General features: G+C 42.3%; 1 protein-coding gene across 12 annotated transcripts in view; it reads left to right on the top strand.

Annotated features, from left to right (window-relative positions):
- LOC121283204 overlaps nt 1-25,735 on the top strand; it is a 106,361-nt gene that overhangs the window by 21,799 nt on the left and 58,827 nt on the right. For all 12 annotated transcript variants that reach the window (XM_041197474.1, XM_041197469.1, XM_041197467.1 and 9 more), the window contains 6 exons: nt 3,831-3,893; nt 4,194-4,261; nt 4,357-4,450; nt 11,708-11,830; nt 16,251-16,366; nt 22,882-23,048. In XM_041197474.1, coding sequence (XP_041053408.1) covers nt 3,831-3,893; nt 4,194-4,261; nt 4,357-4,450; nt 11,708-11,830; nt 16,251-16,366; nt 22,882-23,048 — 631 coding nt within the window. The remainder of the gene's footprint in view (nt 1-3,830; nt 3,894-4,193; nt 4,262-4,356; nt 4,451-11,707; nt 11,831-16,250; nt 16,367-22,881; nt 23,049-25,735) is intronic.

Raw genomic sequence — 25,735 nt, 5'->3', positions numbered from 1 at the left:
GCCAGACAATGCTAGTTAGCTAATCAAGCCTGTTGCAATCGGCATGGAGACCAATAATGTGAAAGAAGCGAACGTCCAAAAGGACTACAACAGAAGAAACCGATGGGCAAGATTTCACTTTTTAAATCTTTTCCTGTAAAAATCAAACCAAAATCAAAATAAATTAAACATGAACTATCAGGAAAATTGTATTCAGTAGGAACTAAAAATTACACCTTAAATAACTGATACAACCATGACAAGTCTCTCAGAATTACTGGCTGTTTTCCTCAGTGCATATGGACCAGGACAGTCCCCAATGTCTTTCACAATTCAGGCTTCCCCAAGTAGAGTTAATCCCCTGACACATGATTTGATCATCAAGTAGTCTCCAATGCTTTGCCCCATCTGAGTTCTGGTTATCACCAAAAAGGTGCACTATGTCAAACCTCCTTCACTCAGTTCACCACAGTCCTGATGGTGTAGCTTCCCAGAGTCAGTTTTATCCGACCACTCAATATTATCCTTGGTACACGGTATGGTCGTCTCTAGTAAAAACCACCCAGTTCCTCAGTGGGCCTGGACTGTTCACATAGCTTTTCTGAGCTTCTATCCTGTTCTGACCACCAGCAGTGAAAAACACAACACCAAGAGTCTCTGTGTCTGTTATGACCATCGGCTTAAATCCAATCTCTGAGCTTTTTTCTCCTCAATCAGCTCAGAAGACTGATGTCACAGCCAGGAAACCCAATTAACAAACCCCCACCCAGAAACCGGGAACTTAGTTTCTGTTTCAGTCAGGGACTGTCTCAAAAGAAACACGCTTTGAAACTCTAGTCGGTGCCAACCATAGCTTGCAAACAATGGATTTCATCACAAGACAGTGTATATCTGAGCCATACAAACCAGAAAGATTTAAGTTCATTGTTTGTTCTGTGCTGAATTTGGAGATCTCAGCTGACTGCCTCTATGAGTCACTCGCATTGGTGTCCCTGGTGCTTGAACAATAAGAAAGGCTGCTGTGGAAGAAAAAAGTGTTACATTAGCAGACTACAGCATGCTATTTTTGGTTACCTCTTATTAGTTTGTAACTGTGTCCTGTTCTGGAATCTTGGATAAATAGTGCTTCTGCTATGATTTATGTCTTTACAAGTTTTCTTACCTTAGATTAATTTGGCTCTCATATATTCGATCACTATGCTGGACAAGTCTCAAGTGCTCAAGGGCATCTACCTTGGTCTCGGAATCTATGTAAGGTATAATAACATGCACAATAAATTACCAGCCAGCTGTATAATTGCTATTAGGTACACAAGGGTCTCACTTCAGCTCTCAAAAGCAGTATAGCAACACACCAGAGCTCTTTTTTTATACATCCCAAAGCTGCTATTTACTAGATAGATAAATATACATTCTCAAATTTATTCTTAATTTGCCAATTAACTTATTATAAAATAGAATCATAGAATTCTTACAGCACAGAAAGTGGCCATTAGGCCCATTGTGTCTCTCGGCTCTCTGCAAGAGCAGTTTTTAAAATAAAATTATTCACAGAATGTGGGCTTTGCTGGCTTGGCCAGCATTTATTGCCCATCCCTAGTTGGCCTTGAAAAGTTCACCTAGTACCACTCCCCCTGCCTTTTCCCCCATAGCCCTGCAAATTTTTTCTCTTCGGACAATGATCCAATTCTCTTTTGAAAGCCATGAATGAATCTGCTCCCACCACACTCTCAGGCAATGCACTCCAGATTCTAATCTCTTACTACTGTAAGATTTTGGGGTCTTTGCACCCCTTTAAAACAGGAACAGACTTGGCAGCAAAGCTTTGTTGTGAATCAACTTATTTGAGACAAATTTACTAACTTCTCAGATAAACTATGTCAATAAACTTGGGGGGTGATTTATAGTTTAATGCAATAAATATTCCTCTGTTAAGACCTGGATGGCAGAGCACACAGAATATTTTCTCTGATACTTTTGGGTCTTTGAGCCTCTTCCCCCGTCTCTCTCTCTCCTTTGTCTAGTTTTGTTCTTGCCTCTAGATGGTCTTTTTCTTCACCGCCAAGAAGGCAAACTCAGGGCATCCTTTATTCTGGCTGTTATCCAATTAACCCCTCCCTCAACCCAACCATCTTTGGCCCTGTATGTGAGGACATTTTCCTTGACCAACGGGAATAATATACGTGGCTGTTGCTAAGCTTACATATTTATGTAAGTAATGTCCTTTGTATCTCAATGCTTTTACATACCATGCTTCCTTATCTGGTAGAGAAAGATATCTACATTCCATTCTCACACAAGCAGACTATTCACAGATAGTCTTCAAGGTCTTGTCCTTTTGCTGTGAGCAAGCTCTTTATAATTTGACATAAATTCCCAAAACCTCTCTACCTGGGCATCTTTTTATACTGTGCTCTACTTCTAAGTTTTCTCACTATACTATCCTACAAAGAAGGGTATCTAAAAAGTCGTGTTAGTAAACTACAAGGTTAGATGTTAGTTTCTTATAATAAAGTTAGATTTTAACAATTTGTATTCTTGTTAGTAACCTAATAATCCTACACTGTGTAAAAATGTTTTCCCTCATGTCGTCATTGCTTCTTTTGTCAATTATAATATAGAGCCTCCATGAACTAAGCTAAATATTACTGGGGCCAAAATTTCTCCCGAGTTCTGCCAGTCTCCTGCTTTTTCCAGCTTTTCTGACTTAACTTGGAAACGTATTATGATCCCTGTAGAGACAGAACTTGTAGAAAAATTTCAAATTTCTAGTGGCTGACTGGATAGATCACATGACAAGGTTTTCTGACCTGTACTGTAAAAAGCTAAAAGCAATGTTGTCTAAACACTATTCAATCGGCAACCTGTACTCTAAAGTACAAAAAAAATCCCCAATTTAACTTATAAAATGACAGAAAATCCCCCTCACCGTTTATACTTTACTCTGCCCTTGAAATGGACACTTCATTTGCCCGGAACCAGTTCAAAGCTATTCTCAGCTTCTGATAGCTTGCTTAATTTTTCCTTTTCTAGCTAACTAACTTCTAATCCTTGAACTGACTCTCATGGTGAGTGTTATCTTGGATCCCTCCCCCTAGCCAAAGCTAAGCAAATCTTCCAGCCTCGTTTAAATCCTCATGAACTTGTTTTCTTCAACCTGAGCACAAACTTTCCCACCCACATTCAGCATGGTGAACAAAATAGACTGGCTGCCTCTATCTCTCTGCTCACTCTCTCTCTCAGATTCTTGCAGACTGACCGTGGTAGGGATATCGCTTTCCAGAGGTCCCACTCCAATAGCTCAATTGGAGCACAATGCATCTCTGGAAATCAATACTTACAGGAGAGGTAAAACATACCAGCCTCCAAATGGATGAATGTGGCCTAAACCAATTCGAACCTGAAGCCCTAAACGAAAGTAAGGCACCTTTTTCAAAAAGTTTTCTAGCTCAGCCCAATGTCTCGACTGATTTCAGGATATGAGGTGAAAGATTACTGTTGGACTTCATGGAATAATCCAGCTTCTTCAGAGACAGATAAAGATCTTCATGCCTTTTTCATTGTCTGAATTTGAGCCTAGGAATCAAGAGACGAAAGAACAGTAATTTAACAATGGCTATTGTAGGTTAGATACTGATACTATGAGCAGCAATGTGCTTACCATTCAGAATATCATGAATCCTGTGAGCCCAATGAATGGTTCCATTGTCCTTTATTATCGTTGTGCCCATTTTCCATGAGTAAACAAAAGAATCCCACGTCTTTCTGGGGAGCCAGTCACCCTCACATAGTAATTATTATTCCGTTCCTCAAGTGCTTTCTGGTATTCTCTTCAATTTTCCCTTTTTTAGGCCAGATGGATTGCTCGGGAACGTCAAATCTTGAACTGGGAGAAGTTGTTTGGAAAGCTGATGGTACGTGGTTTTGTTATTCTGTACAGTACACTCAAGACAGCGAAAGGCCTGAGCATAATCCAGGTCCGGGATAAAATAAAGATGTTTCATTCATCCAACCAAACTGGAATCCATTATATCAAGTAATCCAGTGTCTGATTCAGTTAGGTTCACAGTACTCCAAGGTGAAAGTGATGGAACTAAAACATACGTGAACTGTACAATTTGATATTTACAGCAAATAAACATGTAGTGACATTATGCATTGTACTAGACTGAGCAAGCCTTTCCTGTGGCAATCTGTCTCCTCTCTGTCTGCAGACTGCGAAGACCCATGGACGACGGTGGAAGTTTCGAGTAGATTATCTGAAGAGGAAAGATAGATTAAGGTAGGCAGAAGCAATCTGATTATCACATTTGTTCATTACAGGCCACAGTGCTATCGTGACTGGGGATTGAAAATGTTCTCTTGTCACTGTTACAGCCTAGAGTCACAACTATTCATAGGGACCCCAGCTGAGTCTGAGATGCGGGATGGACAGATTGACTCAGAGCTGCACGTTGTATCTGAAGAGACTGTAAGTGGGTTTATTTAATAAAAAACCTGATAAAACTGAGCTAATTATTATTGTCAGAGTTTGTGTTTATATTACTGCCACCTAATTGGAGGCTGCACCAGACTGGGAACTTGATGAAGTACACCTCAAAATGAAATTAACAAAATATTAATAAAAATATATACAGTAATTCTATGCAACTAGGCCAGACAAACAAGGCAGTCCTATTGCTGTTGCTTAATTTCAGACAAAGTGGTAAAAGGGGTGTCAGATTGGTTTCAGTGCCCCTGGCCTAGGGAAGAGAAAATCATTCAGGATTCCTGATCCTGACAATTTCTCATTAACCCCTGAAATATGATAAGACTGGCTGTGGCACACCCATAGTAATATATAATATAATATAAAAACAGAAAATGCTGGAAGAACTCAGCAGGTCTGGCAGCATCTGTGGAGAGAGAAACAGAGTTAACGTTTTGAGTCTGTTTGACTTTTCTTCAGAGTTGCTTTTAGCTTAGTGTGATGCACACATGGTTGAATAGCCAGCCCACTTCCATTTTCTTAGTGCAGACTTGAATAATGACTGCTTTATTATGGTGGTACCCATCTAACACATTGTTTCATGGGACATACAGTTAATCACATACCTTAGGTGTATATCTCTGAAAATTCTGATGATGTCCACAACAGGAATTGGGTGTTGATGGTTCTGAATTCTGAGCCTTCAGGACTATTATCCTTTAATTCTCCCCTCTCCATTTGGTGTGTTTCTGATCAGCTACTGGCACCCGTGAAACAATATCCAGTAGGGTTCACTCTTGCGCCTTCAAAGGAGAAAAATAGAAAAATAAAAATAAAATAGCTAAAAAGACAATATTGTCTGGCTGTCAGATGCCATGTTGCTGCTATTGGCAGACATGTATGATAGAACTAAACAAGAGTAGCAATTAAAATGAAATTTGGAAAGTCAAATTAATTTTTATTTTAATGGATAATTAACGACCATTATTGTACTGTGATGTTGCCCAACTTATTTCGCTGGCTCATGTGGCTCTGCATTATAACTATGATGTACATCAGAGGGTTCCTGACTGTGGGGCCCTCAGAAAATTTGTCTGTGTTGTGCCTGCCAGAACTGATCAATGACAAGACTGTTGAGCATTCTGGATTGTGCCCCAAAGGGTGGTTTTTATGCAAACCTTCAGGATTCTACCTTCAAGTTTCCCCTCTCCCTTTTTTCTCTTCCTTACATTCAGTTGCATCTCTAAATGCTTTGGTTTTAGCCCTTTTCTGTTTGATGGCAGGTACTTTTCCAAGATTCTTGTGGATTGGGCTGTTGGTAGGAGAAGGGAGGGATTGCAAAGAGGGGCCTGGTCAGGCCTATGTTGTATCAGACCAAGTTTGTACTTGGGCCTAGGCCTAATGTCCCCTTTGCCCAGGACTTTTTCAGGGTCTGTGAACTTGAACTAATGGAGATTTCCCTCCTTGTCCACCCAGCATTTCTGAAATGATGGAGTCTGATCTATATTTTGTTGTAAATCTTAATTATGCAAGGATGAGCCATTTATACTGCTTTGTTAAACATATCTCTATTTCTTGCGCTATTTCCTTTTAGTATCTTTTACTATTTTCATGAAAAAGATGGTTCCGTTCAAAATTGTATGCAAAGCACTCTCAATGGATAAGTGTGTAGATTCAGTGTGTATTAAGGTACTGAGCCACACAGACAAGAATGAAACCGGACACAATTCCTGGTCTATGTTGAGTTATCCAATCTCAACCAGGACAACAACTGAGGAACTAAAATTGGCCGGGGTTACTCCTTGGCTATAAAGGAGATAGTTGTCCAAGATGTTCATTACTGATATCAGTGAGCTTCTTTCATCTGCTGGAAACATGTATGCATTTGATGATTTTTAAAAAATTCTTGCATTGGATGAGAGTGTCACTGGCAAGGCCAGCATTTGTTGACCATCCCTAATTGCCCTTGAAAAGGTGATAGACTGCCATGGTTCAAAAAGGAGCTCAATTTCTGGTGTAGATACACCCGCAGTGCTGTTTGGAAGGTAGCTCCAGTTTTTTGACACAGCGACAAAGAAAGAACAGCAATATTGTTGCAAGTCAGGATGGCTTGTGGCATTTAGAAGAACTTGAAGGTGGTGATGTTCCCATGTGTCTGCTCTCTGTCTCCTTCTAGGTGCTAGAGGTCACGGATTTGGAAGGTGCTGTTTAAGGAGGCTTGGTGAGTTGCGGCAGTGCATCTAATAGATGGCATGCACTGCTGCTGCTGTGTGCCGGTGGTGGATGGCATGAATGTTTAAGGCGGTGGATGGGGTGCTGATCAAACAGGCTGCTTTGTCCCAGATGGTAATGAGCTTCTTAAATATTGTTGGAGTTGCACTCATTCAGGCAAGCAGAGACTATTCCATCACGCTCCTGACTTGTGCCTTGTAGATGGTGGTCAGGCTTTGGGTAGTCAGGAGGCAGTCAGCCTCTGATCTGATCTTGTGGCCACGATATTTATATGGCTGGTCCAGTTCAGTTTCTGGTCAATGGTAACCCCCAGGATGTTGATGGTGGGGGATTCAGTGACAGAAATGCTGTTCAATGTCAAGGGGAGATGGTTAGATTTTCTCTTGTCGGGATTGGTCATTGCCTGTCACTTGTAGAATGCGAATGTCAATTGACAGTCAGTGCAAGCCTGAATGTTGTCCAGGTCTTTCTGTTTATGGGAACCAACTGCTTCAGTATCCAAGGAGTTGCGAATGACACTGAACTCTTTGCAATCATCAATGAACGCCCTTACTTCTGACCTTATTATAAAGGGAAGGCTGTTGATGATACAGCCGAAAATGGTTGGGCCTAGGACATTATCGTGCTTTGATGTTCTGGGGCTGAGATGCTTGGTCTCCAACAATCACAACCATCTCCCTTTGTGCTACGTATGACTCCAACCACTGGAGAGTTTTCCCCTATTCCCATTGACTTCAATTTTGCCAGGACTGGGATGTTGTCAGGGCTGGATTGTCTTTGCAGTATTCAGTGTCTTCAGCTACATTAAACCAGTGACTACAACTCAGAAGTACTTAATTGGCTGTAAAGTGATTTGGCTAAAGACTGGCATCGGTGATGCTGGGGACCTCAGGAGGAGGTCGAGATGGATCATTCACTCAGCACCTCTGGCTGAAGATCGTTGCAAATGCTTCAGCCCTGTCTTTTGACTGACATGCTGGGCTCCCCCATCATTGAAGATAGAGATATTTGTGGAGCCTCTTCCTCCAGTTAACTGTTTAATTCCCACTGCCATCTAACTAGATATGGCAGAACTGCAGAACTTTGCTCTGATCTATTGGCTGTGTGATTGCTTAGCTATGCCAATCATATACTGCTTCTACTCTTTAGCATGCATGTAGTCCTGTGTTGTAGCTTTGCCAGGTTGACACCTGATTTTTAGGTATGCCTGGCGTGTTATTCATTGCATGCTCGCCTGCACTCCTCATTAAACCTGATAGTAATGGCAAGTGATGGATATACCAGATCTTGCATTTGTAGATTGTGGTTGAATATAGTTATCATGCTGCTGATGGCCCACATTGCCTCATGGATGCTAAATTTTGAACGGCTAGATCTGTTCTGAATCTATCCCATTTAGCACAATGGCAGTGCCACAATGGATGGTATCCTCAGTTTGAAGACTGAACTTTGTTTCCAGAAGGACTATGAAATGGTCACTCTTACCAATACTGTCCTGCATCTGCGGCATGTATATTGGTGAGAGCAAGGTCAAGCAGTTTTTTCCCTCTTGTTGGTTCTCTCGCCACCTGCAGCAGGACCAGTTTGGCAGATATGTCTTTCAGGACTCAGCCCAGCTCAGTCAGTAGTGGTGTCCTGAGCTACTTTTGGTGATGGACATTGAAGTCCCCCACCCAGAGTGCCTTTGTACCTTTCCTACTCCTTGTGCTCCTTCTTCCAAGTGATGTTCAATATGGAGGAGCACTGATCCATCAGCTGATGGAGGGCAGTACGTGGCAATCAGAAGGAGGTTTCCTTGCCCATGTTTGACCTGATGCCTTGAGACTTCATGAGGTTCCGAGTCAATGTTGCGGACTCCCAGGGACTCTCTGGCTATGTATATCACTGTGTCGCCACCTCTGGTGGGTCTGTGCTGCTGGTGGGATGGGGGATTTTGGGACATTGGCGATAAGGTATGATCGGTGAGTATGATTATGTCAGGCAAGACCAGGGAGAGAAATCATGGGCCCCAGTGCTTCTCCTGTTTTCGAGCCCTCGGGTGTGTCTGTGCAACAGAACTTTTAAGAGGCCAGAGAACAAAGAGTGAATGGTTCACAAATGTATCTCTTTTGTGATCAGCAAGTCTGAAGACTTTGCTGCTTCTCACTACAAGATATTTTCAATATCTACAATGCAACACAACTTTATAATGCAATACCTCAAAAAACTCATAAAAAGCACCAAGATATATTGGGATAATAGGTAAGTAGATAAAAGGACAAGATTGAAGTCAGTGGAAAAGACTCTTGAGAATAAGTGTAAAATAAGTTACTGAGTCACAATGAGCCCATTATGCACTTCTGCCCTGGCAATCTCACCCCACAAAGCCCACTCACAGAAAACTTTCATTAGCAACAAAATAAACAGAGCTCCAGCCATGATTCTATCCTCGGTTCGCAAGGTAATTATGAATGACAAAGGCCATCTAGCCTACCTAATCTCATCCATCCAGAATGACATACAAACATACATATTAGGAGTAGGCCATTCGGCCCCTTGAGTCTGCTCTGCCATTTGATAACATTGCCTACATTATACCAGTACCTACAACTCGAAAGTACTTAATGGCTGTAAAGCAGTTTGAGATAACATGAAAAGAGTTGTGTAAATATAGGTTTTGTCTTTCTTTCATTGTACCTGCATGTAGTATGCAGAGTGCCTGTAGCAATGGTGAAATTGGAAGCCCAATGATAATCTCTAAGGATAATTAATCACAAAGCAATCAACTGATGTTAAGGAAGTGGCTAAGAAATCACTACATTTATAATACAATACAAATTTGTAACTAATCTCCCCCCAACACCCCCCTCTAACCTCCTCCCCAACTATCCCATCCAACCTCCCCCAACCCCCACTCCAACTTTCCCCCAATGCCCCTCCATATCCGCCTCCAAACTTCCCCCCAACATCCCCTCCAAACTTTCCCCCCCAACACCCGTTCCAATCTTCCCCCAACACCCACTCCAAATGTTCCTCAAACACCCCACCAAATTTCTCCTCCAAACTTCCCCCCCAGACCTCCGCCAACACCTTCCAAACTTACCCCCCCATTCCCCCTCCATACTTCCCTGCAAACACCCCTCCAACCTTCTCCCTAAACCCCCTGCAAGCTTGCCCAGCCACCCCCAACCTTGCCCCAAACTCCCTACAACCTTCCCCCCCAACCTTCCCCTGAACCCTCCCCCACCCAACCCCTCCAATACAGCATCCAATTGGTTGCAAAATTACAGGAATTTGACTTACCATTTTTCAAGCAGGAACACTCTCATTTGCTGCTGCTGCTTCTAAACTCTGGGCAGGTTCGTGGTTTCCTGGTAGACTTTTCGAAAAAAAAATCGGAATTACGAAGCTGCCTGAAGGTCGGAAGCAACAGCAGCAGCTACAAGTGAAATTGATCTGACACTGACAGACAGGCTTTAAAAAATATCAGAACTCTCAGCCTGACAGATCTGTTTTTTTTTAAGCAGTCTTTCAGGTCTGCAGCTCTGGCTGCTCAGCGTGGATGACGTGAAACTGTTTGAAACACTGAGCTCTGCCCCCCCCACCCCGCCCCCAACAAACCCTGTGAGCTGATGTCGGGTTGCTTGACTAGACTGAGACAACTCTCACAATTTTGGTACAAGTTCCCAAATGTTAGTAAGGAGCACCTTCCATGGCTTACTAGGCAAGGTGAGCCATTGTCATTTCTGGTGTCTCGATTAATGCCAAGTGCCATCTGGTTTTACTCTTTTTCAGCCTTTTTTGTAGTGGTTTGGTACAACTGAGTGGCTTGCTATGCATTTCAGAGCGCAATTAAAAATCAACCATATTGCTTTGGGTCTGGACTTACAAGTAGGCCAAACTTGGTAAGGACAGCAGCTTGCCTTACCTGCAGGTGGGTTTTTAATAACAATCTGGCAGTGTTATGGGCCCTTCTTTTATGGGCAGATCTTCCTGCCTCAGGATAGTCGACGACTGGACGTACTCCCCAAGATGCACAATTGGGACCCTTTGGAAGTCCCATTGCACTGATTCTGTGGCAATTGTCAAGGAAGTTTGAACTTCCAATGGATGATTCCCCTGTTCCCTGGGACCCTCCAAAAAAGTCTCCAACTTTGAGTCAAAGTTGGAGACTTCGGACAGTTCTGACTTACTTACTTGAATAGTTACCCAGGAAATCTTAGACAGAAAAAAATTCTAGTCTAACTCCTCAGTAACTACAGAACTGACTCTCCAATCACTCTCACTGACCTGCTGACTGCCCCCTTAACGTTCTCTCCCCCCCCACAACTACACCATTGATCCCTGACACCCACCCACCTGACCTGACTAGCTCCCACCACCTGACTCCCTTCTGATGCCTCTCCTGATTACCCCCAACCTGACCTGACTAACCCTCACCACCCAATACCCGCACTCCGAGGGGTTTCAACACTGACCAGAAGATTTGGACCATGGTCAGCGTTACTGGGGCTAGCTTTTAATTCCAGATTTTTATTATTTAATTGAATTTAAATTCCACCAGCTCCCGTTGTGGAATTTGAACATGTGTTCCCAGAGCATTAGTCAGGGCCTCTGGATCACAAGTCTAATAAAATTACTGCGACGTCACCATTCCCTAAGTATCAGGTTTCGTTGTGACGTTCCCTTCATGTCAAGCACTGCCAGCACTGTATTATCTTGCTCATGCATCAGAGATAGTAGTTTGACAAAATAACAATGGATAGTTGGCACTACAACATGAGAGAGGAGTGATGAAAATTGAATAAAAACTATTACAAACTAAAATTATAAATAAAATGTGGAATAAAATTGAAGTTTCAAGACCAGCAAAAGGTACAATTTTCAGTTGACTTAAAATGCTCACATCATAACTTCAGTATATGTGAAGCATCTAGTCATCTTTACTGTCACAGGCATCCAGACAGAAAACTTCCTCTGTGCATGGAATATGATGCAGATTTTGTAATGTATAATAAATAAGCAGATTGGCATTGCTCCTTCTTGAAGGAATCCCGACAGAGCCTGATTAGCAGTGAGGATCAAAAGGCTGATGCAAAAGAAAGAAATGAAGACGAGGAAGATGAGAAAGAGGACAGTGACTTCGAGGAAGCTGTGGTCCCAGTGCAGAAAGTAAGTAATTTTCAGAACCTAAAGAAGCTGTACAGTTGCTCGATGTACTGAGCAAAAAGAGTAAAAACTTACATTAATATAGCTTCTTTCACAACCTCATGATCTCTAAAATGTTTCATAACCAATGAAATACTTTTGAAGGATAATCTCTGTTGTAGTGTAAGAATGCAGTTTGCATGTTCCCACAACAATAAGATAAATGACCAGTTAATCTGTTTTAGTAATGTTGGTTGAGGGATTAATATTAACTAGAGCACTGGAGAACACTCCACTCTTCGAGTTCTATGTCCTAGCAAGACTTTAGCTTAATGCCCCATTAGTAATCCAGAGACCCAGGGAAATGCTCTGGGGACAGGGGTTCAAATCCTGCCATGGCAGATGGTGGAATTTGAATTCAATAAAAAAAAGATTTGGAATTAAAAGTCTAATGATGACCATTAAACCACTGTCAATTGTTGTAAAAAAAACTATCTCGTTCACTAATGTCCTTTAGGGAAGGAAATCTGTCGTTCTTATCTGATCTGGCCTACATGTGTTTCCAGACCTACAGCAATGTGGTTGACTCTTAAACGCTCTCTGAAATGGCCTAGCAAGCTACTCAATTATATCAAACTACTACAAAGTCAAAAAAAAAGGAATGAAACCAGATGGACCACCCAGCATCGACCTAGGCATCGGAAACGATAACAGCAATCTCAGCCCTGTCAACCCTGCAAAATCCTCCTTACTAACATCTGGGGGCTAGGGGCAAAATTGGGAGAGCTGTCTCACAGACTAGTCAAGCAAAAGCCTGACATAGTCATCCTCACGGACTCATACCTTACAGATAATGTCCCAGACACCACCACCACTAGCCCTGGGTATGCTCTGTCCCACTGGCAGGACAGACCTGGCAGAGTGGCGGCACAGTGGTGTACACAGTCGGGAGGGAGTTGCCCTGGGAGTCCTCAACATCGACTCCAGACCCCACAAAATCTCATGGCATCAGGTCAAACATATGCAAGGAAACCTCCTGCTGATTACCACATACCACCCTCACTCAGCTAATGAATTAGTTGAACATCACTTGGAGGAAACACTGAAACTAACCAGAGTGCAGAATGTACTCTGGGTGGGGGACTTCAATGTTCATCACCAAGAGTGGCTTGGTAGCACCACTACTGACTGAGTTGGCTGAGTCCTAAATGACATAGCTGCTAGACTGGGTCTGTGGCAGGTGGTGAGGGAAAAACATACTTGGCCTCATCCTCATCAACCTGCCTGCCGCAGATGCATCTATTCATGACAGTATCGGTAGGAGTGACCACCGCACGGTCTTTGTGGAGACCAAGTCCCGTCTTCACATTATGGATACCGTCCATCGTGTTTTGTGGCACCACTACCATGCTAAATGGGATAGATTTCAAATAGATCTAGCAGCTCAAGACTGGACATCCATGAGGTGCTGTGGGCCATCAGCAGCAGAATTATACTCGAACACAATCCTTAACCTCATGACCCCGCATATCCCCCACTGTACAATTACCATCAAGCCAAGGTATCAACCCTGGTTCATTAAAGAGTACAAGAGGGCTTACCAGGAGCAGCACCAGGCACACCTAAAAGTGAGGTGTCAACCTGGTGAAGCTACAACAGAGGACTACTTGCATGCCAAACAGCATAAGCAACTGATAGAGCTAAGCGATCCCACAACCAATGGATCAGACCTAAGCTCTACAGTCCTGCCACAACCAGTCGTGAATGGTGGTGGACAATTAAACAACTAGAGGAGGAGGCTCCACAAATATCCCCATCCTCAATGATGGAGAAGCCCAACACATCAGTGCAAAAGATAAGGCTGAAGTATTTGCTGCAATCTTCAGCCAGAAGTGCCAAGTGGATGATCCATCTTGGCCTCCTCTGGAGGTCCCCAGCATCACAGATGCCAGTCTTCAGCTAATTTGATTCACTCCATATCAAGAAACGGCTGAAGGCACTGGATACTGCAAAGGCAATGGGCCCTGACAATCTTCTGGCAACAGTACTGAAGACTTGTGCTCCAGAACTTGCCGCGCCCCTAGCCAGTTCAGCTTCAACACTGGCACCTACCTGGCTATATAGAAAATTGCCCAGGTTTGTCCTGCACACAAAAAGCAGGACAAATCCAACCCTGCCAATTAGCGCCCCATCAGTCTACTCTCGATCATCAGTCAAGTATTGGAAGGGGTCATCAACAGTGCTATCAAGCGGCACTTGCTTAGCAGTAACCTGCTCACTGACACCCTGTTTGGGTTCCGCCAGGGCCACTCAACTCCTGACCCCCATTACAGCCTTGATTGAATCAGGGACATGAGCTGAACTCCTGAGGTGAGGTAAGGTGAGAGTGACTGCCCTTGATGTCAAGGCTGCATTTGACTGATGTGATATCAAGGAGCCCTAGCAAAACTGGAATCAATGGAAATCGGAAGGAAAACTCTCTGCTGGTTGGAGTTATACCTAGCTCAAAGGAAGATGGTTGTGGTTGTCGGAGGTCAGTCATCTCAGCTGCAGGACATCACTGCAGGAGTTGCTCAGGGTACTGTCCTCGGCCCAATCGTCTTCAGCTGTTTCATCAATGACCTTCCTTCCATCATGTCAGAAGTGGGAATGTTCGCTGATGATTGCACAATGTTCAGCACCATTTATGACTCATCAGATACTGTAGCAGCCCACGTCCAAATGCAGCAAGACCTGGACAATATCCAGGCTTGGGCTGACAAGTGGCAAGTAATATTCATGCCACACAAGTGTCAGGCAATGACCATCTCCTGCAAGAGAGAATCCAACCATTGCCTCTTGATGGTCAATGGCATTACCATCACTGAATCCCCCACTATCAACATCCTGGGGGGTGGTTACCATTGACCAGAGACTAAACTAGACTAGCCATATAAATGCTGTGGTTACAAGAGCAGGTCAGAGACTAGGATTCCTGCGGCAAGTAGCTCACCTCCTGACTCCCCAAAGCCTGTCCACCATCTACAAGGCACAAGCCAGGAGTGTGATAGAATACTCCCCACTTGATTGGATGAGTGCAGCTCCCACAACAGTCAAAAAGCTTGACACCGTCCAGGACAAAGCAGCCTGCTCGATTGGCACCACATCCACAAACATCCACTCCCTCCACCACCAACGCCCAGTAGCAGCAATGTGTACCATCTACAAGATGCACTGTAGGAATTCACCTAGGCTACTTAGACATCATCTTCCAAACCCATAACCACTACCATCTAGAAGGACAAGGGCAGCAGATAGATGGGAATCCCACCAACTGGAAGTTCTCCTCCAAGTCACTCACCATCCTAACTTGGAAATATATCGCCATTCTGTCACTGTCGCTGGGTCAAAATCCTGGAACTTCCTTCTTAATAGCACTATGAGTGTACCTACACCACATGGCCTGCAGCGGCTCAAGATGGCAGCTCACCACAACCTTCTCAAGGGCAACTAGGGATGGGCAATAAATGCTGACCCAGCCAGCAAAGCCCACATCCCGTGAATGAATTTTTTAAAAAATTCAAAAGACAGCACCTTCATCACTGTAGCACTGAATTGGTACTTGAGATTATGAACTCATGTCTCTGAACGAGGTGAGCCCATGACCCTTTGATTCAGAGGTGATAGAGCCAAGGCTGACATCTGAAGGCAATAAACTAAGCAGGGTATAAGGTGCTTGGCCTGCACTCAGCTGATCTTACTTATTCCTTTCCTGATCACCAACCAGTATTGGAAAGTGGACATATGAACATTGAGTGACTAGAGAATTGGCTTGTCACAATCACGTGGCTTGTCAACATCTCTTGCCTACATTCACAGAGACTGCTTCTATCATGCAGGCAACAAGTATGCAGGACTGGTAGGATTTCTGGTTAGGAATGTTATCCCACCAAACCCACCTCTGTATTGATGTCAGGGCAGAAGGAATGGATGCAAAAATTATCATTGATCAGTAAAAGGCAATAGAGACCCAGCAGAACTGGTGTTTGTCCCAAATTATAGTCTCCTATTTCAAGGCTTTAATTGCCAACCCAGGTCCAGGAATTTTGACAATGATGTCTTTATCAAATAATACAGCAACCTGCAGTCAATCTTTAAATTACATAAATATCTATCTTTTCAAGTCATGTCAACAAAACCAAAATTTATTGCAGAAATTGTACTGAGGTAGAGTGCAGCACTGCCTTTATCACAGTGGTCACCTATGGTTAAATCAATATCGTTGAATCAAGTCAAAGTAATTTCACATCACTCATGCACTGATCCCAACAGTAAAGCAACACTAAAGATGTTACGTTAAAAATGTATTTCTGTGCTCATCCTGACATTGACATTCCCATTCAACTCTGCATGGGTTTCCTGCCTTTTACCAGCCTTATGCTTGCTTGTTCACCTTTCTCTGCAGTTTTCATTGGAGGGTGAAAGTGTCCTGTTAAAGAAGGACATTGTTGATGGAGAAGCACAGACTGAAGGACAGACGCAGGAGCAAGGAACCTGGACTGGTGACGCTCTCCACCAAAGGTAAGAGAGGTTTTTTTTTCCTTATTCTTTCATAGGATGCGGACATTGATGGCAAGACCAGGATTTGTTGCCCATCCCTAATTGCCCTTGAACTGTGTGGATTGCTCAACTATTACAGAGGACAGCTGTGGGTTTGGAGTCACACATGGGCCAGACCAGGAAAGGACTGCAGATTTCCTTCCCTAAAGGACATTAGTGAACCAGCTGGGTTTTTATGACAATCAATGAAAGTTTCATGGTCACCATTACTGAGCCCAGCGCTTAATTCCATATTTTATTTATTGAATTTAAATTGCACCAGCTGCCATGATGGGATTTGAATCCATGTCCCCAGAGAATTCACCTGGGCTTCTGGATTACTAGTCCAGTGACATTACAACACACCACTATCTCCCCATCTTCTGTATAGAAAGAACAATTAACTTGTTAGTAACCATGGAACTCAACGGGCATTTTTAAAACTTTTATCCAGCTAAGTAAAGAGGAATTCACGTATAGTTTCACAGTAAGTGTATCTTTCTCTATTGTATAAACATGAATATCATAGAATTTCATAGCATGTATCCCTAACCTTGATTGATTACATGAGAAATTACCTGTTAAATCTACAGAACTCTGTAAAGTTTCACAGTGTGTATTCCTTATCCTGCTGAATAAGTAGAGCTCTATACAGCTATGTGAAATATTTTCTTTCCACATTATTGGTTTCTGCTTTTAAGATCCTTCTGAAAGCTTCAAAGGTTATCTTCCTAAAGTTGTTTGCCTCTGTATTTTTATTTTTGGCCTTAATCTTTGACAGAGTATCAAATCTACTCACTCAATAGTCAATGGAGCTCAGGGTTTCACAGAATCACCGAAAATTTGCAGTGCAGAAGGAGTCCATTTGGCCCATGGAGTCTGCACTGGCTCTCTGAAAGAGCATTTTACCTAGTCTTACTCCTCTGCTTTTTCCCTGTAACCTTGCACATTTTTTTTTTCAGATGGCCGTCCAATTCCTTTTTGAATGCCTTGATCAAACCTGCCTCCACCATCCTCTCAGGAAGCTCGTTCCAGACTCCAACAACTGTCTGGGTGAAAAATTTTTTCCTCACATCAATTTTACTCCTTTCGCCAATTATTTTGAATCTATGCCCTCTAGTTCTTGATGTTCTCTTGAGTGGGAACAGTTTCTCACTATATCCCCCTGTCCAAACTCCTCAGGATCTTGAATATCTCGACCTCAGTCTCCTCTCAACCTTCCATTCTCCAAGGAAAACAGAACCAACCTCTCCAATCTATCCTCATTGCTACAGTTCTTCATCCCTGGAATCATTCTTGTGAATCTGCTCTGTACTCTCTCCAATGGCTTCACATCTTTCCTCAAGTATGGCACCCAGAACTGGACTCAGTACTCCAGATGAGGCCTAACTAGTGTCTAGTAAATTAGTTCAACATGACCTCCTTACTCTTGTTTCTATTTCATGCTTCTATTAATAAAGCCTAAGATACTATATGCTTTATTAACTGCTCTCTCAACATGCCCTGCCATCCTCAATGACATATGTACATACACACCCTCTGTTCTTCCTTTATTTTATACTGTCCATCCATATTCTTCCTGCCAAAATGAATCACCTTACACTACTCTTCATTGAACTTCATTTCCACTTGTCTGCCCAATCCACCAACATGCCTATGTCCTTTTGAAGTGCAACATTTCCAATCTTTGTATCAACTGCAAATTTTGAAATCATGGCCTGAACACCATGGTCTAGGTCATAATGTATATCAGGAAGAGCAAGGGTCCCGACACTGACCTCTGGGGAACTCCACCACAAACCTTCCTCCAATCTGAAAAACATCCATTAACCACTATTCTTTGTTTCCTGTCACTTCGACAATTCTTATCCATGCCCCTGTTCTGCCTTTTATTCCACGAGCTGGCATTTTGCTCACAAGTCTGTTGTGTGGCACTGTATCAAATGCCTTTTGACAATCCATATACACCACATCAACAGCATTGCCCTTATCAACCTTCTCTGTTACTTCCTCAAAAAACTCCAGCAAGTTAGTTAAACATGATTTTCCCTTATTGAATCCATGCTGGCTTTCTTTAATTATCCTGTGCTTGTCTAAATGACTATTGATTTTGTCCCAAACTATAATTTCCAGAAATTTCCCTACCACTGAAAGTCAAACTGACTGGTAGTTGCTGCCTTTATCCTTGCACCCATTTTTGAACAAAGGTGTAACATTCACAATTCTGTAGTCCTCTGGTACCACCACCCCTGTGCCTAAGGAAGACTGGAAGATTATCATTAGTGCCTCTGCAATTTCCACTCTCACTTCCCTCAATAACCTTGGATGCATCTCACCCGTTCTTGGTACCTTATCAATTTTAACTAAAGATAGCCTTTCTAAAACCCCTTCCTTCTCAATTGTAAATTCTTATAGTGTACCAGTTACCTCCTCTCTCACTTCAGCCTGAGTAGCATCTCCTTACTTTGTAAAGACAGATGCAAAGTACTCATTTCATACCTCCACTATTTCTCCTGCCTCCATGTGCAAGTCTCTTTTTCTACCCCTAATTGGTCTAACTCTTTCTTTTACCACCTTTTATTATTTATATGCTTATAGAAGACCTTGGGATTTCCTTTTATATTAACTGTCAGTCTCTTTTCATGCTCTCTTCTTGCTTCTCTTATTAGTTTTTTCACTTCCCTCCTGGTCCTTTTATATTTAGCCTGATGCTCCATTGTATTTTCTACCTGACATCTGTTGTATGAGCACTTCTTCCTTTTCATCTTCACCTCTATTTCTCTCATCATCCAGGGTGCTCTGGATTTATTTGTCCTACCTTTCCTCTTCAAGGGAACATACCTTGACATTGCCTGCAATACTTTTTCTTTGAAGGTGGCCCATTGTTCAGCCACCATCTTTTCTGCCAACATTTGACTCCAACTCACTCAACTCAGATGCATTCTCATCCCATTGAAGTTGGCTTCCCCCCAATCAATTATCCCTGTCCTGGATTGTTCCTTGTCCTTTTCCATGGCCAACCTAAACCTGATGATACAATGGTCACTGTCCCCTAAATGCTCTCCCATTGATTTTTAATCCCCTTGGGCCAACACATTCCCCAAAACTGGTTCCAACGGTGCCTTCCCTCTCATTGGACTGGAAACATACTACCACAGAAAATTATCTTGGAACACATTCCAGTAACTCTCGTCCCTCTTGTCCCTTTGTGCCATTCCTATCCCAGTCGATATTTGGATAATTGAAGCGCCCCATTATTATTTATAATTCTTGCACCTCTCTGAATTTTTTTTGCAGATTTGTTCCTCCACATCCCTTCCACTGTGGTTTATATACTACACCAATCAAGGTTATTGCACCTTTATTCCTTTACTCTAGCCAGAGAGATTCTGTGCTTGACCCCTCTAGAACATTCTCTTTCTCTCCTGTACTGTAATGCCATCTTTAGTCAATACTGCCACTCCCTGCCTTTTACTTCCTTTTCCGTCTCTCCTAAACACCTTGTACCCAGGCATATTTAATGCCCAGCCATGCCATTTTTTGAGCCAGGTCTCTGTTATAGCAATAATATCATAATTCCATATGTCAACCTGTTGCCAGTAGTTCACCAATCTTATTAACCACACTCCATGCATTCACATACATGCACCTTAGCCCTGATTAAGGTGTTTTTACTTTCCCCCTTATTCTGACCCCATTTAATGACTTACTATTGCCTTCTCTAATTCTATCAAACTCTCGAAGTATTCTGTCTATTTTGATACTACTCTCTGATATATCCTCCTATACTTCTCTACTTCCCAATGCCAGTTTTTCTACTCTCTGAATTTCCCCTCAGGTTCCCATCCCCCTGCTAATCTAGTTTAAACCCTCCCCGACAGCAGTAGCAAGCCTCCCTGTGAGGACGTTAGTCCTAGTCCTGTTAGGGTGTAGCCTGTCCTTCTTGTACAGGTCCCACCTGCCCTAGAGTGAGTCCCAATGCCTCAAATCCAACACTCTCCTTCCTACCCCATTTCTCCAGCTGTGTGTTGAACTGCTCAATCTTCCTATTCTTATGTTCACTAGCATGTGGCACTGGGAGTAATCCTGAGATTACTGCTCTTGAGGTCCTGATTTTCAATTCCCTCTCCAACTCCCTAAAATCTGCTTTCAGGACCTCATCCTTTTTCCTACCTGTGTCATTGGTCCCAGTGTGGACCATGACCTCTGGCTGATCACCCTCCCCCAAAAAATGTCCTGCAGCTGCTCTGACACATCCTTGACTCTGGCACCAGGGAGGCAACGTATCATCTTGGAGTCACATCTACGGCCACGATAGCACCTGTCTGCTCCCCTAACTATGGAATCCCCTACCACTAAAGCGCTTGCAGTCTTCTTCTTCCCCTCCTGTGCAGCTGAGCCACCCGTTCTCCTATGAGCTTGGCTGTTGCTACAGTCCCCTGAGGAACTATTTTGCTTACCAGTATCCAAAATGGAAAAGTGGTTAGAGAGCGAGATAGCTTCAGGGGATTCCTGCCTGTTTCTGTTGGATACTCTAGTGGTCACCCATTCCCTCTCTATGTACGTGCTATCCATATAATTTTCTGCCTTGCGGATGCACCACAGTGATTCCAGCTCCACTCAAGTTCCACACCCCAGCGCTCAACTTCCTGCAGCTGTAGTCATTGAGGACACTTTGTGCCTGCTTGACTTCCCACATCCCACAGGATGCACATTACACATGACTGCGCTGCACTGACATACCTTAAAATTTAAAGTGTTTACTACAGTATGGTATAATGTAATAACTTACCAGTCACTCATGATGTGGCAGATGATGTGTGCCAGGTGGATCAAATCTACAAGGGAATCTTGATCATGTGGTCACCATGGTTTTGCAATTTGTATTTATTTTAGGATGTGTGGTCTGTGTTCAGTAGTAATAAGCAAACCCAGACTTTGGAGTTTTTTTTAGAAAGCTAAATTTAAAAATTTATTACAAAAGATTTCAAACATATACATAAGTCTACAAATCACTGCTATAATAACTCCTAAAACCCCTAATTGATCTGGCTTCCAGGTACACCCCCATTAAGGCAACAGTAAGAAAGATTTTAAACAGATCCAGGCAAGTCACCACAATACCCTGGACAGTAGAATTCAAAGTGGCTTTTCCCAGATTTGGCTTCTGTAGACAGCAGCATATTGCCAAAATACTGGAAGCATTTCACACTTCTGGTAGATTTTATGATGCCTCTCTAACACATAACCTGAATCTTCTTTATACATATTTCTCCCTTTTAATGCAAATTCCATTGTTCCCATATGTCTTTGGAACTTTACCTTTCTCATTAAATAAATCTTTTCATGGTGCTGATAATATCAGTAACCTTTGGGAAAAATAAACACTGCTTGGCCTTGCTTCTCTGGCTGGGTGTAACATCCTAGCATGTCTTTGAAATTTAAACACACTGATTTATCTAAAAATGCAAATTCTCCTCACTTCACATTCTAAAACTTCAGCCATGTTTACGTATTTATTTCATTTCAAACCTAGCTTCTTTTGATGAGTCAAAACCTCCAGACGAGCTGTCTCCAATTCCGTTAAATCCCACACACATACACAAACTATCCAAACCCTACTATTAATCTACTTTTACAATAAATCACAATAATATTACGAGAATTATTATACTTTGATGACAATCACCAATTGTCTCCACTGTGCCAAGTCTGGAAAGCCCTATACTTACCAACCAATCAACTTAGGGACTCCTGTGACATCATTTATAGATTTAACCTGTACGCTTCCGGCTCTCTCTCCACTGTTTTATGGGCTCTCTCTCTCTCTCCAAATTCCTGTTGATTTATGGGCTCTGTAATGTGTTGTTGGCTTAATTTAATTACTTTCTTAATTAACTTAGAGTAATTGCTATGTATACCATACCTCTTTTCCCCCATGCACCAAATTCCCACGTGAACCTAATTCGCTACTCACTCAGTTTCAATCTCACTCTGACATAGTCACCTGTCACCTTGCATGTTCCTTACTGATTTCAACCAGTTCAAGGCAACTAACTAGTTTTATGTGATTGCTGAACACTGAGTCTAATATAAGGATAAATGCTCTGAGGATAGCCTCTTTCTGCAGAACTTCGTTTAACTGGAATGCCGATCAAAGCTGTGAAAATTTGTGCACCCCACTTGTGATGCTCCTTTTTTTCCAGTGATTAATTTTAATTACCAGCCATTAGGGTGTGCATGAATTGGATCTGCATCCGGTTCCTTGATCCACGTTCTATTTGAGTGAGACTCTATAGTAGAAGTGAGGTCTTAAAATTTACTTTTTTGCTCTCCAAGATTCACATTCCGTTCCAAAGTGTCTCAATTTTAATGGACGTATGCCATTTGATAGAGTTTTATATGGTTCCACTCATAATGGAGTTATAATTCACAGTGCAGCAGACTTTCATTTCTGTTAGCCTAAATTATAATGTGCAAATGTTTCTTTTAATCAGATTTCTCTGTGTGACAGTGACTAAATTTTATGGCGCCTTTGAGCAAGGTCTGTCCTGCCTCTTTACCTATCGACAAGAAAGTCACCAGATACAGCTTATCCAGGACCCAGAGACCAAGCAGAACAAAAAAATACAGAAACAGGTCAAAATAAGTGCAGGTAAACAAGGTAAGATGAATATGATTTTTGTCACTATAAATAAAGAAGCACTTTCAGGGAAATAATTGAACAACCACTCAGCCATTTTAATGACAGTGTTTGTCGTCAGACGAACATATGACCTAGGAGCAGAAGTATGCCATTCGGCACCTCGAGCCTGCTCTGCTATTTATTAAGATCATGGCTGATCTGTTTGTGTTTCAAATTCCATATTCCCGTCTACCCCCAATAATTTTTGATTCACTTGCATCACAAGAATCTTCGCCTTAAAAATATTCAATGACCCCGCTTCTGAGGCAGAGAGTTCCAAAGTCACACAACCCTTTGAGAGAAAAAAATTCTCCTCATCTCTGTCCTAAAAAGGCAACCCCTAAGTTTAAACAGTGCCCCGAGATCTGGACTCACCCACAAGAGGAAAATCCTTTCCACGTCCACCTTGTCAGTACTATTCAGAATCTTATGTACTTCAATCAAGTCACCCCTCAGTTTTCTAAACTCCAATGAAAACAAGCTCAGCCTGTCTAACCTTTCCTCATAAAACAACCTGCTCTTTCCAGGTATCAAAAACAAAAACAGAATTACCTGGAAAAACTCAGTAGGTTTGGCAGCATCGGCGGAGAAGAAAAGAAATTCAATATTGAATTCAACAACTTTAGGTCTTGAGCTCCCCCCTCCATCCCCACCCCCTTTCTGTTTCCCCCTTCCTTTTGTTTTTTTCCAATAAATTATATAGATTTTTCTTTTCCCACCTATTTCCATTATTTTTACATATTTTAAATCTTTTATACTCTCCCCACCCCCACTAGAGCTATACCTTGAGTGCCCTACCATCCATTCTTAATTAGCACATTCGTTTAGATAATATCACCAACTTTAACACCTATGTGTTCTTTTGTCCTGTTGTTTGTTGACATCTTTTGATGATCTTCTATCGCTGCTTTTGCCTACAACCACACCACCCCCCTCCACTTCTCTCTCTCTCTCTCTCTCTCTCTCCACCGCCCCCCCCCTCCACACCTTAAACCAGCTTATATTTCAACTCTTTCTTGGACTCGAACTCAAGTTCTGTCGAAGGGTCATGAGGACTCGAAACGTCAACTCTTTTCTTCTCCGCCGAAGCTGCCAGACCTGCTGAGTTTTTCCAGGTAATTCTGTTTTTGTTTTGGATTTCCAGCATCCGCAGTTTTTTTGTTTTTATCTTTCCAGGTATCAATCTAGTAAACCTTTGAACCACCTCCAAAGCATTTACATCCTTCCTTAAATAAGGAGACCAAAACTGCACACAATATTCATGATGCGGTTTCACCAAGCCCTGTACAACTGAAGCATAACATCCTTACATTAATGTTCAATTCCTCTCATAATAAAGAGTAGCATTCCAGTAGCCTTCTTAATTACTTGCTGTGCTTACATGCTAACTTTTTGTAACTCATGCACTGGAACTTCTAGATCCCACTCCAGCTTGGAATTCTGCAGCTGTTCTCCGGTTAAGTAATACGCTGCTTTTTTATTCTTCCTGCCAAAGTGAACAGCTTCATATTTTCCCACATTATACTCCATCTGCCATTTTTTTGCCCACTCATTCAACCTACCTATATCCATCTCCAACCTCCTTATGTCCTCTTCACAACATACTTTCCTATCTTTCTTTGTGTCATCTACAAAATTAGCTATCATGCCTTCACTCCCGTCATCTAAGTCATTGAAACAAATTGTAAAAAGTTGAGGCCCCAGCACAGACACCTGCCGAACTCCACGGATCACATCCTGCCAATTAGAAAAAGACCCATTTATGCACTCTCTTGGTTTTCTGCCAGCCAGCCAATCTTCTATCCATGATAATATGTTACCCACTACACCATGAGCTTTTATTTTCCACTATAACCGTTGATATGGCACCTCATCAAATGCCTTTGGAAATCCCAGTACGTCTACAGGCTCCCCTTTATCCACAGTGCATGTTACTCCTTCAAAGAACTCCAATAAATTGATTAAACATGATTTCCCTTTCACAAAACCATGTTGACTCTTCCTGATTAGCTTGAGTTTCTTAAGTGCTCAGCTGTAACCTCTTTAATGACCAATTCCAACACTTTCCCAGTGACAGATGTCAAGCTAACTGGCCTATTATTTCCTGTTTTCTGTGTCCCTCCCTTCTTAAATAGAGGGGTTATATTTGCTACTTTCCAGTTAGATGCAACCTTTCCAGAATGTAGGAAAATTAACACCAATGCACCCACTTCCTCAGAACCCGGAGACTATTCAGCCCACAGCTCCATCAATTTGCCTTGAACCACTTTCCCAGTGATTGTAATTTCACCACGTTCCCCTCTGCCTTCCACCTCCTGTTTTAAAGTTATTACCAGAATGTTTTTTGTATCCTCTATAATGAAGACAGAAGCAAAATATTTGTTCATTTCATCTGCCATTTCCTTATTATCTACTACTAACTCTCCATTGTCACTCTCTAGAGGACCAACACTCGTTTTATTTTTTTCCTTTTTATATACCTGTAGAAACTCTTGCTTTGAGATTTTACATTTCTAGCTAGCTTCCTCTCATATACTAATTTCTTACTCCTGATTAACCTTTTATTCATTCTCTGCCTTTCTTTATATTCTGACCAATCATCTGACCTGCCACTCATTTTTGTGCAGTTATGCTTTTTTCTTAAGTTTGATGCTTTCCTTAACTTC

This window comes from Carcharodon carcharias, chromosome 10, assembly GCF_017639515.1.
Source record: "Carcharodon carcharias isolate sCarCar2 chromosome 10, sCarCar2.pri, whole genome shotgun sequence".
NCBI classification, from domain to species: domain Eukaryota; kingdom Metazoa; phylum Chordata; class Chondrichthyes; order Lamniformes; family Lamnidae; genus Carcharodon; species Carcharodon carcharias.
Note: the sequence above shows the minus strand (reverse complement) of the source record. Positions and strands in the feature narration are given on the sequence as shown.